General features: G+C 62.1%; 1 protein-coding gene across 10 annotated transcripts in view; it reads left to right on the top strand.

Annotated features, from left to right (window-relative positions):
- ZMIZ1 (zinc finger MIZ-type containing 1) overlaps window positions 1-14,308 on the top strand; it is a 185,870-nt gene extending 171,562 nt beyond the window's left edge. For 5 of the 10 annotated variants that reach the window (XM_067710383.1, XM_067710385.1, XM_067710384.1 and 2 more), the window contains 9 exons: window positions 402-543; window positions 2,042-2,252; window positions 3,409-3,514; window positions 4,403-4,563; window positions 5,535-5,602; window positions 5,923-5,991; window positions 6,473-6,717; window positions 7,955-8,121; window positions 11,496-13,213. In XM_067710383.1, the coding sequence (XP_067566484.1) occupies window positions 402-543; window positions 2,042-2,252; window positions 3,409-3,514; window positions 4,403-4,563; window positions 5,535-5,602; window positions 5,923-5,991; window positions 6,473-6,717; window positions 7,955-8,121; window positions 11,496-12,284 (1,958 nt within the window). In that variant the 3' untranslated portion in view covers window positions 12,285-13,213. The other 5 variants (XM_067710389.1, XM_067710388.1, XM_067710391.1 and 2 more) reach the window with 2 other exon arrangements.
- Window positions 14,309-15,083: the final 775 nt, after the last annotated feature.

Raw genomic sequence — 15,083 nt, 5'->3', positions numbered from 1 at the left:
GGCTTGGAAGTCGGCCTGCCTGCCTCTGGGGGCTGGGCGCGGGGCGTGTGAGAGCAGGCCTCCTTCCACCTGCCCGAGCGGCTGGAGGCTGGGAGGGAAAGCAACTCTCAGCTGTGGCGAAGGGCTGGGAGGAGAAGCCAGCCGGGGCTTCCAGAGCAGGGGGCAGGTGGAGACAGGAGGGGATGCAGAGCGGGGGGATGAGTGGGAAGTGGGAGGCAGGGATGGTCAGGATGGGGTCGGAGGGACCGGAAGAAGCCAGGGGCTGCCTGGTATGCCCTTGAGCACACAGCCCAGCTGCCGTGGCCCTGTTCACACACGCGCCCAGAGCATGCAGCCAAGGGTGCGTGTCGTGTGCCGCTGGGGCGAGGGCCGTGCCGCTCACCTGCTCCTCCCCCACGCAGCCAGCCACAATGACGAGCTGCGGCTCACGTTCCCGGTGCGGGACGGCGTGGTGCTGGAGCCCTTCCGCCTGGAGCACAACCTGGCCGTCAGCAACCACGTCTTTCACCTGAGGCCCACAGTCCACCAGACGCTGATGTGGAGGTGAGCGCCAGGGCACAGTACAGCCCGAGCCGGGTGGAGGTGGCCCCGGTGCTGACATTCCTGGGCCCTGGCATCGCCTGAGACACGTGGTAACAGCATCTGCTTGACACCGTCACCTGTTGAGCATTGCTGACTGGGCCCTGCTGTGTGCAAGGCCCTGGGGGTGTCAAAGCGAACCTGCGGGTGCCGGGAGACAGACAAATCTGCCTTGGCTTCGTGGCCTGAGGGTAGGGAGCTGCTGTCACCCACCCCAGTCCTGATGAGACAGTGGTCAGCAAATTCCCAGAGGAAAACGTGGCTAGCTCAGGCTGGGAAGGAGGATGTTCCAGCAGGGCCCCCGAGTTGGCCCCGAACGTGGCTTATGTGGTCAGAGCCAGGAATAGAGAGAGAGGAGCGAGAACAGGACCGGGTCCTTCCTGCAGAAGGCGAGCAGCTGGCCACCGGGCGGGGCTGCTGCTCAAACAGTGGGCGCTGGAGTGAGGGGTCTGGAGGCCCCCTGCTGGGCCAGGCTCTGTGTTCTGAGCCTCCTATACCTGATCTCTTTTGATCTTATGAGTGGGCATTGCTTGCCCCGTTGACAGTGAGGAAACTGAGGCCAGAGAAGTGATTAGCTTGGGTGAGTCCTCGCAGCTAGCAAGGGGCAGAGCTGGGACTCGGGCCCAGGTCTCTCAGACACCAGAACGCATTGGTGTCTCCACCCTCGGTTCCTCCTCCGCGGGCAGGACTCACACTGCCTCGCTGTGTCAGTGACCAAAGGCCTCAGCTGCCCAGTGAGCAACCTGAGGGCACGAGATGTGTCTGAGCTGGGCACGTGCACACACACCACTGTGCGCGCACAGCTGGCCCGTTGCCTGGAGCAGGCCAGAGGCAGCTGGGGTGGGCAGGAGGGCACGGGAGTGCACTCAGGCAAAAGGGTAGAGGGGCCCGCATGCAGGGGCCCTGCTTACCCACTGCTCCTTAGCCGTGAGTACCGTCGCCTGCGAGACCTTCTGTGGCTCGGCCACTGGCCCTGCTGGCTTTGTGGGGACTCCTTAGGTGCCATGTCCTTGGGGCCCACCGCAGGGGTAGGGGGGCGGGAACTGAACCAGGCAGCCCCTGGCCAGGGCTGCTTCTCCCATGGGAGCTCAGGGCATAATCAGCCTTCCAGCTGGCCTCGTTGAGTTAGCGTCTGTCCGTCTGTCTCTGTCCTGGGGGAACGGGAGGCGTACTTCCGTGCAGGGGACTGAGGCGGATTGTGGCCAGAGCTGTGGGGCTGTGGTTGAACAGTATATGGGAGGCATGGGGGGAATTTGGGTTGTTGGGATGGGGTTTGATGGGAGGCCTGGGCAGGGGGAACGTCCAGGGTGAGAGAGGAGGAGAGCTCGAGGCGGCTGGGGGAGCCTTCGTGGCTGAGGACAGGGTGCTGAGTGACTCGGTGGGGGGCTCTGGTGAGGGAGGGGTCATGGAGGCCATGGGCAGCCCCCTCGCAGAGCCGCCCTGAGCCTCGCCCCGCCCCCAGGTCTGACCTGGAGCTGCAGTTCAAGTGCTACCACCACGAGGACCGGCAGATGAACACCAACTGGCCAGCCTCGGTGCAGGTCAGCGTGAACGCCACGCCCCTCACCATCGAGCGCGGCGACAACAAGACATCCCACAAGCCCCTGCACCTCAAGCACGTGTGCCAGCCAGGCCGCAACACCATCCAGATCACCGTCACCGCCTGCTGCTGCGTGAGTGTGCGGGTGGGCCCTCATCCTCAGCCTCCTCTGGGCCTCAGCTGCGTCAGGGGTCTCCATCCCCCTTCCCCAGGAGTGATCTTTCAGGAGTACCCCAGAAACATGCCACAGTCCCCCGCAGGGCCGTGGGGTGAAATTCAAGCCGCCGTGCTCTGGTCCGAGGCCTGGCCTTTTCTCCTACCGCAGCCTCCATCTGGTCCACACACTCACCTCCCTTTGCTCGTGTAGGTCCTCCTCCCGGACACCATCCCCCGTGCCCACCACCTTCTTCCACTGAGGAAGTTCTGTGTGTCCCTCAAAGCTAGGTTCCGTTCGTGCCTCGTTTGCAAGAAATTTTTATATTCTAATCACTTCTTCTCCTGAGAACCAACTCCACCAAGTCTGGAGTTAACTCCTTCCCTTTGTCACCCAACCATGCTGTCTCAGAACTGTGTATGTGTGTCCCCTGACCTGTGACTCGCTGATCTGGGACCACGTCTGAGCCACACTCCTGTCCCCCAAGATCAGGGCCTGACACTCAGGGCTTGTCCGGGGATTTGCAGAGTACCTGCCCCACTCTGCTGGCCTCCCTGGAGAAGAAGGAAGAGCTCTGATCCTGCCCTTATGAGGGTTGGGGCGCCACGACCACCCGGGGATAAGAGTCACAGGACTGGGGATGCTGTCAGAGTGAGGAGCCTGCGGGGGCTTGTTGGGGGTTGCAGTCCTGGAAGGCTTCCTGGAGGAATGAAGACAGGACAACATCTTCTGGCGGGAAGGATGGAGGAGGCATGATGGGGAACAGCGGGGCGAGGGGCAGGAGGGCCAAGGCTAGGAAGTGAGTTTGGCCCGGATTTTGATGCCTTGTGTCCCATAACCACATCCCAGGGGTATATCAGCATCAGAGTCAGCCTTGTTGGCATAGACCGCAGCAGCTGCCCCCGGGTAGTGACCCCGGTCTGGGTCCCCAGCTCGGCCTGGGACACATCCTGGGCCTCAAGGGCTCTCTCCCAGGTCCCAGGGGACCCTCTCCTAACAGGGCATCACCATGGACGTGGGGCCCTTTCCTGCGCTTAGCCTCTGGGGTGAAGGGGGCGGCCTAGGCCTGCGGAGGCCCAGGTGGCAGGCGTGGGGGCCGTGCGGCAGGGACCGAGCCTCTGCTCTTTCTCGGCAGTCCCACCTCTTCGTGCTGCAGCTGGTCCACCGGCCCTCCGTGCGCTCCGTGCTGCAAGGCCTCCTCAAGAAGCGGCTCCTGCCCGCAGAGCACTGTATCACGAAAAGTGAGTGGGGGCTCGGGGGCTGGAACCAGACCCCAGTCCCACCACGTTCATTGTCCCCTGGGCCTGGCACCACCGGGCCCTGAGTGTTCCCTGGCACTAGCCCGTGCCCCTCCAATGCCCCTCCTCTGGGGCTGTGGGGATGATCAGATGAGCACACAGTACCGTGAGTACAGCATGTAGGGCAGATTAAAACAAGACGCCGTGGTGCAGGTAGGCCAGGCAGGCTTCCTGGAGGAGGTGATCACCTGGAAGGATGGGAGGAACTGGAAGAGGGGGTTCTTCATCAGGAGAGAAGCACAGGGGTGGATTCCACCTCAACAGCCCAGGCCTAACTCGAGAAGGGGGGACTTGGCTCTTGACTCCCAGGTGCAGACACTTGGGGGCCGGGGCGGGGGAAGGGGGTGCACCACGCAGGGAGGTACATCACTGCTCCCCCCTTCAAATGTGCTTCTTCACGTCCTGAGCCCTAGAATCCGGCCAGGCCATTACCACATTTGGAGAATTCAGTGCAAAAGTGCCTGTGGGGCTCTCCCACTGACCCAGAAAGTCAGTGGAGTGCCGGACTGGGTTTCTGCAGGGTTTGCAGAAAGTCCCGCCTTCCTAGTGAAGACAGGGCATGGACTGCAGAGACTGGGGGACTCATGCAGCCACCTCCAGGGGCACTCCACACATGTCACATGGAGAGTGTCATTCCAGAGCACTGGGAGCCCCAGGGCCTCCGGCGTGCTGAGCTCCCTTTTGCCCAGGTGGGGGTGCCCTGCACCTGTTCATGAGACCTCCCTGTGCTGGGGGGCGTGGAGAATCAGAGTGTGTATCAGCCACCTGAAGGAGTGGGGGGTGTGCAGGACAGCCCTGCCCTCCTTATCCACCTGTGCCTCCGCCCTACAGTCAAGCGGAATTTCAGCAGCGTGGCTGCCTCATCAGGCAACACGACCCTCAATGGGGAAGATGGTGTGGAGCAGACAGCCATCAAGGTGTCTCTGAAGTGCCCCATCACATTCCGGCGCATCCAGCTGCCTGCTCGAGGCCACGATTGCAAGCACGTCCAGGTGAGCAGTCCCAGGGAGAGCGTCCCGGAGTCTGGCTGCGATGGCGAGGAGTAGGCGGGGGGATGGGCAGCAGGGCCTGTCTCTAACCCCGGAAGGATGCCGTGGCCATCAGGAGCTGGTTTCACTCACTCGCTCCTGCCATCATTTATCCTCTGAGTATCTTCTCTGTGTGCTCAGAGCCAGGTTCCCAGGGGGCTACAGAGCTGGATTTAGACAGTCCCAGCCCTGGCAGATGTGAGGTGCCAGCGGGAAATTCTGCGCATACGGCCACTACGGCTGATAGGGGACCTGAAAGCAGGGACGCCTCTGCCTGGTTCACTGCTGTGTTCCGGGGCCCTGCCCCGAGCGGGTACTCAGGAAGTGGCTGTGGGATGAGTGACTGTCACAGTTTGGGTGGCTAAATGCGGGCAGCCCAGGTGGGTGGGATTCACTGGGTGGGGGCTGCCGTGGGGCCAGGCCAGCCGCACCCTCAGCCCCACCCTCTCACAACTGGCCCCGAGGGCTTCATAGTGGGTCGGGAGCCTCCCAGCCCCGCTAACCCCCATCCCCGGGAAAAAGGGGGCAGCAGAGGGCTGGTCGCTTTATTTGTCTGACGCACACTGATGAACTGGGTGGGGTGTGTCCTCCATGCCTGGGCCGGGCCAGGGAGAGGGGCTGTCATGGGGCAGGATCGGTGAGAGGTGGCTGCAGGGGAACCAGGAAGGCTTCTCAGAGGCCATGGGTCATCTGGGGCACAGGGATGGTACGAGGAGGGCTGGGCACAGGTGTGCAGGGATTCCACGTGGCCCGAAAGCTGTAAGCACAGCAGAAAATCGGCAAGGTCATCACCCCTCTCAACCCTGGGTCTCTCCATCACCTGTCTCCCTCCCTGGTGGGACGTCTTCATGAGGGTCCCGGAGGCAGTGGCACCTGCATTTAAGAGGTTTCTGAGAGCCCTGCTCTCATCTGTCTGTGTCTCCCGGCCTCCGCAGTGCTTTGACTTGGAGTCGTACCTGCAGCTGAATTGCGAGAGAGGGACCTGGAGGTGTCCTGTGTGCAAGTGAGTGATGCCCACCTCAGCATAAGCTACGTCACCCGGCTCCAGGAGGAGCTGTGGCCCTGCTCTGTGGGGTCCAGCCACCTCCACCTGCCCTAAACACGGATGAGAGAACCCAAGCGCAGCAGAGGGGCTCAGATCACGGGGCCTGTGCACAGTCCCTTTGTATCAAGCGGTCACAAGGCTGCCCTCTCCTGTCGGTGCCCCCAAGTAGTAACCAGTGGCAGGGCCCGGGTCTCTTGGACACAGAGGGGAGGAGTGGGCTGTGGCCTCACCCGCTAGGGTCCAGGAACAAAGGCCAAGCCCCCTCTCTCCTTTTCCAGTAAAACCGCTCTGCTCGAGGGCCTGGAGGTAGATCAGTACATGTGGGGCATCCTGAATGCCATCCAACAGTAAGTGGGCCTCCCCACACTAGGGCAGGGGGTGGGGGAGGAGGGGGGGGCGGGATGCTGACCTGAGTTGCATGAGGTGAGTGTGTGATCACCGCTGATACCCTATCCCCCACTGGCCGGCAGACCATCTTCCCACATCCCTCACCTCTCTGCCAATTTAAGGGGTTCTGTACCTGGGGGCAAATGAACTTTCCAGAAAGGACCAAGCTCAGCCAGAGCAGGAAGCTGACATGGCTGCGTCTCGGGTGGAGGCTTTGGGGCCCGCTGCCCCATGCCCAGCCACTTGCTTTTCCTAGTCTCAGTCTCTCCATCTTTCAAAAGTTATAAAAATCCATCACACTTCTGTCCTATGCAGAGCGTGGTGGGAATGGGGCAGAGGGAGCCTGGACGAGGACATCTCAGTGTCTGTCCGAGCTGGAGGCCCTCATGTCCAAAGCCCGGTACCCCAGAGCCTCAGCTCTGCCCCCTTGCTCCCCCCCAGCTCCGAGTTTGAAGAGGTCACCATTGACCCCACATGCAGCTGGCGGCCAGTGCCCATCAAGTCGGACCTCCACATTAAGGATGACCCTGACGGCATCCCATCCAAGCGGTTCAAGACCATGAGTCCCAGCCAGATGATCATGCCCAATGTCATGGAGATGATCGCAGCCCTGGGCCCCGGCCCGTCCCCCTATCCACTCCCGCCCCCTCCCGGGGGCACCAACTCCAACGACTACAGCAGCCAAGGTGGGTGATGGCCGACAAGGAGGGAGGGAGAAGCCCCAGCAGGGGCCCAGGATTTCTGGGGTGACGGTGGCAGGTGCAGGGAGGGTGTGGTGTGAAGAGGCAGAGGTAACGCACACCCCCAAAAAACAATACCACGTCGCTGAAATTGGGGGTACAGCGGCCTGTGCAATGCCATCCTCCCCCCCTCCATCCAGCCAGCCCTGTGGGTCGGCACCCAGCTGGGAAGGCATGAGTGAGGAGCTGCCCCGCTGCCCAGCCTCCCGCCTCTCGCACCCCCTCTGCCCAGCCTCCCTCCTGACTCCTGGGTCTCCCTGGTCGGCAGCTGTCGAGCTTAGGGGCTTCAGAGCCTGCTTTGCTGGGGCCACTAAGACCACACCCCTCATGGCGCTCCTGGCCCTCCCACGTTGCCCTCTGACATCTCCATATTGTCCCTATCCCTGCAACTCTCCCACCCTTCCAGAGACGGGGTCCAGGGGCCTGGAGCCACCAGCCTTCGGCCACCAAGGACACTGTCACTGCCCCCTCACTTCCTGCTGCCCAGAGCAAGCTGCACTGCGCTGCCCTCAGTTCCCAGAAAGTACCCTCCCCGCCCCCCAAACACCGGGCATGGCAGCTCCCCGCAGAACCCCTGCTCTTAGGTTCCTGGGGCTCCTGGATGATTAAAGGCCCAGAGAGGTTAGCCTACCTAGCCAGAGTCCCACAGCATGCTGAGTGCCCCAGCTTTCCAGTGTGCTGGTCCTCTGAGCTCTCACCGCGGCCACGTGGTGGAGGAAGCAGCGGCTTGGGAGGCCGGACGGCTGGCTCTGAGGGTGTCCTCTTGAACCTGGCACAGACTCCGACCTCCCCCTCTGGGCCTGGGTGGTCCCAGGGATGAAGGGCAGCCTCATGGGGGCTGTGGGTGAGCAGGTCTGGGGGGCTCGCTCAGCAGATCCTGTGGAAAGTTCAGACTCGGGCCTCATTCCATGTGTCCCGCTGCAAGAGCCCGACCACCCTTTCCTCCGACTCTAGCCCTGCTTGTGGCTGTACACCGGCACATGCCCTGGGGTACTAAGGCCCGCAGGAGAAAGCTGCATCGCTGCCCCGCTGTACGGCCCTGAGGTCTACGGCTGCAGGAGCCGACTCTAGCCTGGCAGGAGGGTGGGCCTTGCTTCCTCCTTTACACTGAGTTTTACTGAGTTTCCTGGGGTGGCCGTCTTCCCTCTGGGTCACAACCCTCCCCATCTCGTTCCCTCCCCAGGCAACAGCTACCAGGGCCATGGCAACTTTGACTTCCCCCACGGGAATCCCGGTGGGACGTCCATGAACGACTTCATGCACGGGCCCCCCCAGCTCTCCCACCCCCCGGACATGCCCAACAACATGGCCGCCCTTGAGAAACCCCTCAGTCACCCCATGCAGGAGACTGTGAGTACCTCTTCCTCGCCGCTGACCGTCCACCTCCCCGGTGCCCCCAGCCCCAGTGTGGGGCTGACGGGGACAGAGGGCTCCCCTGGGCCTTTCTGATGTTTGCCTAGTTCCCTACCAGGCAAAGGGGAGGACTGAGAGTTGAGTCTCGGGACCCAGGAGGGCGTGGGAGGCCTGACTGAGGCGGGGTCGTGGCCCATCAGTGTCCTTGGATTTGGCCGTCTCACCCAGGACAGCAGATTCTCAGATGGGGGAAGCTTCAAGCTCTTACCTGCACACACGTTGCATGCATATGCACACATGCAGATGCTTGCACACCCCCTACATACAGGCCCACACACCCCCCATACACCCGGCACACATCCTGTACGCGCGCGCGCGCGCGCGCGCACACACACACACACACACACACACACACACACACACAGCCCCATCCCCTTTCTCCCCCTCTTACACACACTGTTATGCTGACTTACTTCATCCAGCCATCTAGAATTTAGTCCCAGACCCAGGCACTTATTCTGCAGGGGTCTGAATCTTCGAGGTATCGCCTCCTTCTGCAAAAAGAAACATTAGGATTTCTACTTATCCCAAGAGTATTCCCTTCTTGTCCTGTTTCACGTATTAACGCACACTGTATCGCTGAGAAAGCCCCTTCAGGTGAGGTGGCCTGTGCTGCCCAGAGGCCTTCCCTTCCTGTGGCGTCGACAGCAGTGGTGGGAGGCCTGGCTGCCTCCCGAGTCCTTATCTAGGCAGCGATGGAGGATTGCCCTTGATCTAGCAGACGTTTTCTGAGCCTGGTCTCCCGGCCGTGCCTTGTACCAGGTGTAAGCAAGACAGACACAGGCCTCAAGCGAATGGAGCAAAAGTTCTGGCAGTGCCTGGATGGAGGAAGAACACTTGGGGTTTTGAGGAAACTGAGGGCCTGGCCGTGGGTCCTGGGCCACAGCAGCCAGAAAGAAGGGTCCAGGGGTCTTGCCAATGCCTGGCAGTGGAGTTGGGCCTACACCCGAAGGTACCTCTCCAAGCTCTCCCAGTCTCCATCATGTGGCCTGGAAGGAAGGGGCCTGTGGATTGTACTGTGTTACCCACAGCTGACATGGAGTTGGGAAACATCCAGCACTGGGCCGGGGACTGTCCTGGGCACCAGAGCCACCAGTTCTCCGCAGGAGTGACTATTAGCCAGAAGGACTCTAAATGAGGGGCACTGCAGCAGCCTTCCTGCAGGAACCCAGAATGCCAGGTTGGAAGTAGCTGCTTTCACCAGCCTTCTGCCATGTTTGCACAAGTTACTTTCTGCCCCATGGGGCTTCCACTTTCAGAGGGCGTCTCTCCTGGCCCCCTTCCCCAGCCCTGCTCCCCAGGACGTCAGCCTTCCATGTCCAGGAATCACCCAGATCACACCCCTGCTCCACGTTGATCTGGCACCTTCTGTCTCCTCACAGTTCCCAGCACTGGAAGATGGCAGCAGGGGTGCTGTGTGCTTTCTGCGTCCAACAAGGCATTTTCCTGCCCTGTCAGCCCTGCCACCAGGGTCCTCGCAGAGGGACTTAAGCCCTTGAGTTGACTTCACAGTCCCCCCAGGAAGCTTTTCAGATATGCACTGTCCTTGTCCGTTTCTGGGCTTTTGTTAGATGAGAACCGGACCCAGAGGTACAGCTGTGCAAGGTGGTATGGTGCAGTCACAGGTCAACAACCCACCTGCCCAACCAGAGCAGCCTGACCCGGCTGAGCACGAGGCCAGGAAGGATTCCCAGGTGCACGGACTGGTGGGAGGGCTCCAGCCAGGTGCTGGCCCACCCAAGGCTCTCCCGTGCCAGGTGGGAGGTTGACAGGTGTGTCGGCAGGTCCCAGAGAGCACTTGCCCCTCCAGGTTCTGAGATAATCCAGCAAGATGTCAGGGCCGAGGGCGTTAGTTGTGTCAGCAGATCTGGGGGCTGTCTGTCTGGGGCTGGGCTGCTCCAGGAGTGTGGAGCCCCTCCCTGCCCCCTACTTCCCAGAATGGTCGCTACAGAGCGTCACAGGCTGGCCTCGCCGACAGCTATGAGGGCTGTCCTGCCGCTTCTGGTTCTTCTTACTTTGTGTGCACCCCACAAGTGGTTCCCCCAGGGTCAGCAGCCTTCATGTCACATGGTCATCCCTCGTTCTCAAGGCCCGGGCTGGAGGGGCACTGTGCTGCAGAGGGCCGCCTGGACCGTGGGCAGGGGCCAGCCCACAGCAAGGCTTGGGGAGCAGCTTTTAGGAGAAACAGGAAGAGGAACTGGTGTCTGGAGAAGATCAGGGATGGTGTCACTGCCGTTTGCAAACCCACGAAAGAAGTGTCAGTGTTTCTGTGTGGCCCATAAGACAGGGCTGGGAGGAGGGTAGTGACCAGGGAGACATTTAGTCACCTGGCTGCCCATTCCAAGTGAGAGGCCTGGCCAGTGAGTGAGCTCCCTTCATTCGCAGAGTGTGAGGGGGGCCCGGGGACCGTTGGGGATGCCGTGGGTGGGGCCCCGGACTTAGACTTGGCCTTTCACTCCGAGACCTGAACTCTGAAGGCAGGGTGGCTTGAGGCAGCAAACAGACCTACAGGGGAAGTTTAAGTCCCACCCACTCGTGTCCCCTGCCCACCCATAGCCCCGACGGTTCAGGACACGCGCAGGGCGCGGGGGGGCGCCTAGGTTATCCACGAGAGAAGCACGCCTGTTGCTGCCTAGGTGGGTGGCCAGCAGGAAGGTCTGGCAGGACTCAGAAGCCCCAGGTCGCCTCCTTTACTTTGGGCTCAGCTCCGTCCTACCCCGGGACAGCAGGCAGAGCTTACACCGAGGCCCCGCTGCCCCCGGAGCCGGCGTGCCTCGTGTCGCCCCCAGGCCAGGGCCCGCGTGGAGGCGCAGACCCCCGTGAGCTGCACGCCTGCCCCATGCTGTCGTCCGTGTCTGCTCCCCGCCGCCCCGGCTCGGGCCTGCACCACGCCGCCAGCAGCACTCCCGCCCGCCTCCCTGCTCCCCGGAAACATGCCCATTTCGCTTCTCCATCCTGCCCTTGCTGTTGTTCATTGTGCTGGTGTCCGGGCTAGGGAGACAGAGGGGCTCCCAGGGGCCTGGGCCCCGATCTCAGGGTCTCTGCTAGTCTCAGAGCCCCTGGCCGCCTCCCTCCCTGCCCCACGTGGCTTCAGCCCCCCTGACTGGCGGTTTTGGGGGGAGGATTTGTTTGCTTGTTTGTTTGTTTCTCTGCAGAAAAAAAAAAAAAAGCATTCAGCTTTGTAGAGGGGTGGCTTTGTTTTGGGGGTTTCGTTATTTTCCTGGTTTTGTTTGGTTTTCATTTCTCCAGGCATCTCGTCGCTGTACCTCGTCACCTCACCTTTCTTTTTCCTGCTCTCTCCTCCTCCACAGATGCCACATGCTGGCAGTTCTGACCAGCCCCATCCCTCCATGCAACAAGGTTTGCACGTCCCACACCCCAGCAGCCAGTCAGGGCCTCCATTACATCACAGTGGGGCTCCTCCTCCTTCCCAGCCTCCCCGGCAACCGCCACAGGCCGCTCCCGGCAACCATCCACACAGTGACCTGACCTTTAACCCCTCCTCAGCCTTAGAGGGTCAGGCCGGAGCGCAGGGAGCGTCCGACATGCCGGAGCCTTCGCTGGATGTAAGTTGGGGTCACCACGTGTCTTGGCCTGGGGCCGGGACTGCCCGAGAGCAGGGGCGGGTGTCGAGGGCCCGAGGCCCGGGGTGGAGGAGAGGTACAGCGGTGAGGAGCGGGTGGGCGGGCGGAGGGTGGGCCCCGCCAACCTGCCTCCCCTGTGGCTCCAGGACCGGGGAACCCCACAGTGGGCAAGCCTCAGCGAGGGTGCCACACCCCTTGCCCCACCCTGCTGGCCCCGCCCCCGTCCCGTTGGCCACAGTCCTGCCGCCCGGCCCTGCCCTCCCTCCCCCAGGCCCTCACAGAGTCCCTCTGGGCCGGTCCTGGAGGCAGCACAGGAGGGTCCCTCCCCCCCCTTCTTCCCACCTCCCGTTCCCCGACATCGGCTTGCCATCGCTGCATCTGCCGCTCTCTGGCCCAAGGCAGGGGAGGGGCTGGAGGGACAGGTCCCTCTGTCTGTCTCGCTGGTGTGTGTCTCCAGTTTCTAGTCTGTGTGTTGTCCATGCCCTGTGCTTTTGCTCACTCCATCGCTCACTCTGAGAGGCCCCCACGTGGGGTGACAGAAGGCTCGGCCTCGGGTCACACTGGGGGGCGGGGGCGGGGGGCGTCGTGTGACTGAGGCAGAAGCGGGCAGCTGAGATTCAGGGATCACCCCCCTTGAGAACTGAATGGTCTGGAAGGTGGGCAAGGGGGACACTGAATGATGGGTGTTGGGTAGCTGGGCAGGGCTGCCAGCGAGGGACACGGCCCTTGCCCCGCCCACCCCTCGCCCCCAGGCTCTAGATTCCCAGAGAGGAGGCCTGCCCTCTCCTTGGTCACGTCCCAGCCCCAGCAAGAGTCCCCCTTGGCCCCAGCAAGAGTCTCTGGTGAACCGGATTCACTCAGCTTTGGCGCCATCTTGGATTCTTGCCCGACTCTCCTCCCCAGGCCAGGGCAGGTGCTTCTAGATTGATGAGGTCCCCTGTGTGACCGAAAGAGTCCAAGGACCTCACAGTAGAGGGTAGGGACGGTCTGTAGCCTCTTCCCGGAGTCTACAGGGAAGAGCAGTGCTGCCCAGCTAGCCGCGGGCTCAGCAAGGAGCCGGGAGCTCTTGGGGGAGGTGGGGGGTGCTGGGAGCCGCAGAGACCCGCCAGCCTTACATGCAAAGCCACATGGCTTCTCCTGGGAGGCATGAGTGACCCCCAGCCCCTTGTGGCAGGGTCTCAGGAACACTGTGCGTGAGGAGCCTTCCCAGCTGGTGGGCCGAGGGCTCCACTTTTCCAGACTTGAAATAAGCACGGGTGTGCCCCAGACTAGCACGGTGGCCTGGATGCATCCGGGGACCACCGGCACTGTTAGTTTCCCCTGTTTGGACCAGGACCCCAGGAGGCAGGTAGAAGGCAAGCGAACGGGCCCGAGGGTGCCCTGCTTCCTCGCCCGGGGCCGGCCCAGCCTTCAGCCGACACCTCATCTGAGCTTCTGTACTTCTTTTCCAGCTCCTTCCAGAACTCACAAACCCTGATGAGCTCCTCTCGTACCTGGATCCCCCCGACCTGCCGAGCAATAGTAACGATGACCTCCTGTCTCTCTTTGAGAACAACTGAAGCCCACCCCTCCGTCGGGGCCACCCCTCCCCACGCGGCCTCCTTCCCCATCTGCCCCACACACTTTCCCGCCGGGAGCCCGTGCCCTCGGACCGCCCCTGCTGCGGCCTTCAGAGCCTAGGGGCGGGAGGGTGCACTGTGAAGGCGGTGCAGGTCTGGAGCCCACGCCCAGAGCAGGCCCCAAAGATGACCCTCGAGACAGGGCGCTGGCCCGGGGAGGGGGCACACACTGACGGCGGCTTCCAGATGACCCTCCAGTGCCCCCCAGGTTCTTCCAGTTTCTAAACTGTAACCCGGCCTCCCTGCTTCCCGGCCCAGAGCCGCCTCCACGTGACTGTGAACCTGAGGGAGGGGCCCCCGTATCCCAGCGGCCCCGAGCCTTGGAGGAGCAGCAGAGGTTGGTGGCAGTGAGAGCGGCCTGCCCACCACCACTACCACCCACCACAGAAAAGCACAAACCTCTGGGAAAGAGAACTCTTAGGGGCCAAGGTTATCGCTTTGACCCCAGACCTCTAAGCCAGGATACCCTGTAAACACTCTCAGAGAGCAGAGAAAAAAAAGACAAGCGTCTGTGTTTGGGAGAGGGTGAGCCATTCCTGCTTGGGGAGCGGTGGAAAAGGGAGTCAAGGCCTCCGCAGAGCCAGGATGGCTCCGCAACCTCTGACTCAGGCCAGGGCCCAGCCTTAGCGGGGCCAGAGCGAGAAAGAATCCAGCTGAAGTTATTGTGCCCTTAATTGGGGAAGGGGGGAGTGCCGCCAGCCGGATTTGGAGTCCAACAGAAATGGCCAACTACAACTTTGCTCCAAGCCACCCCCGTTCTTAAACGACAGCATCTTAAAGCCGCAAAGTCATCTGGGGAAAAGGAACACTGGACTTGGACAGCAAGCGACCCATTTCTCTCCATGCGTCCTGTTTCCTTCCTCTGCTCCCCCCTCGCCCGCCTCTCCAAGACTGTTACGTGGGACACCCACTTCCCTCTGTCCCGGTGCCCCTATGTCTACCCAGACAGCAAGGTGAGTGGTGGAAAGGCAGGGGATGCAGGGGCTCAGCAGCAGGAACCCCGGGCATCACTGTCTCTCTCCGGCTTCTCTGTCTGGTCTGGCCTGTCCCTGTGCTCGAGGCCGCCCCCGGCTCCAGCCCAGTCTGTCGCCGCGTGTGCCAGGATGTGCCCTCGAGCGTCGCGTGGTGTTTCTGTGGCTGTCTCAGACCCCGCGCTTGGCTGCCAGCCTCTCCTTCCCTCCGTGTCCCTCCGGCCTCGAAAGCTCACCCCACACTCCTGCTCCAGCAGAAGCAGCCTCTGGTTTTCCCTCCACGCTTCGCTCCATCCAGCTAACTGCTCGCTCTCGGAGTCTCCCGGGTAGCTTCTTGTGAGTCCGTTTTGTTCCAGGCTCCCTTGTGCTCCCCGAGCCGCATGGCCGGTGATGCTGGGCCGTTGGGTCACTTGCGTCCCCTCTGTAAATTCATCGCGCCCCTCCCCTGCTGCTGCCCGAGGCCCTCACCTGCTCCCCCGTCTGCTGTCTGTGTTCTCAGTCTCCGTCTCCCTCTCTGTTGGGGGTTGGGGGAACACCCCCAGCACTCCTCTGGATGTGACCGGAACGTTGGCCCCAGCTGTTGACTTCCAGTCGCTGTACCAGACGGCCCGGCACAAGGTTTTCTGTAGGAAAGCTGCCATCGTCCCATCCCCACCCCTTTTCCTTTGTCCCGTTGTCAGAGGTTTTTTCAAACAGCGTGGTGTACCGTATACAAATCAATTATT

This window comes from Pseudorca crassidens, chromosome 16 (assembly GCF_039906515.1).
Source record: "Pseudorca crassidens isolate mPseCra1 chromosome 16, mPseCra1.hap1, whole genome shotgun sequence".
NCBI classification, from domain to species: Eukaryota; Metazoa; Chordata; class Mammalia; order Artiodactyla; family Delphinidae; genus Pseudorca; species Pseudorca crassidens.
Note: the sequence above shows the minus strand (reverse complement) of the source record. Positions and strands in the feature narration are given on the sequence as shown.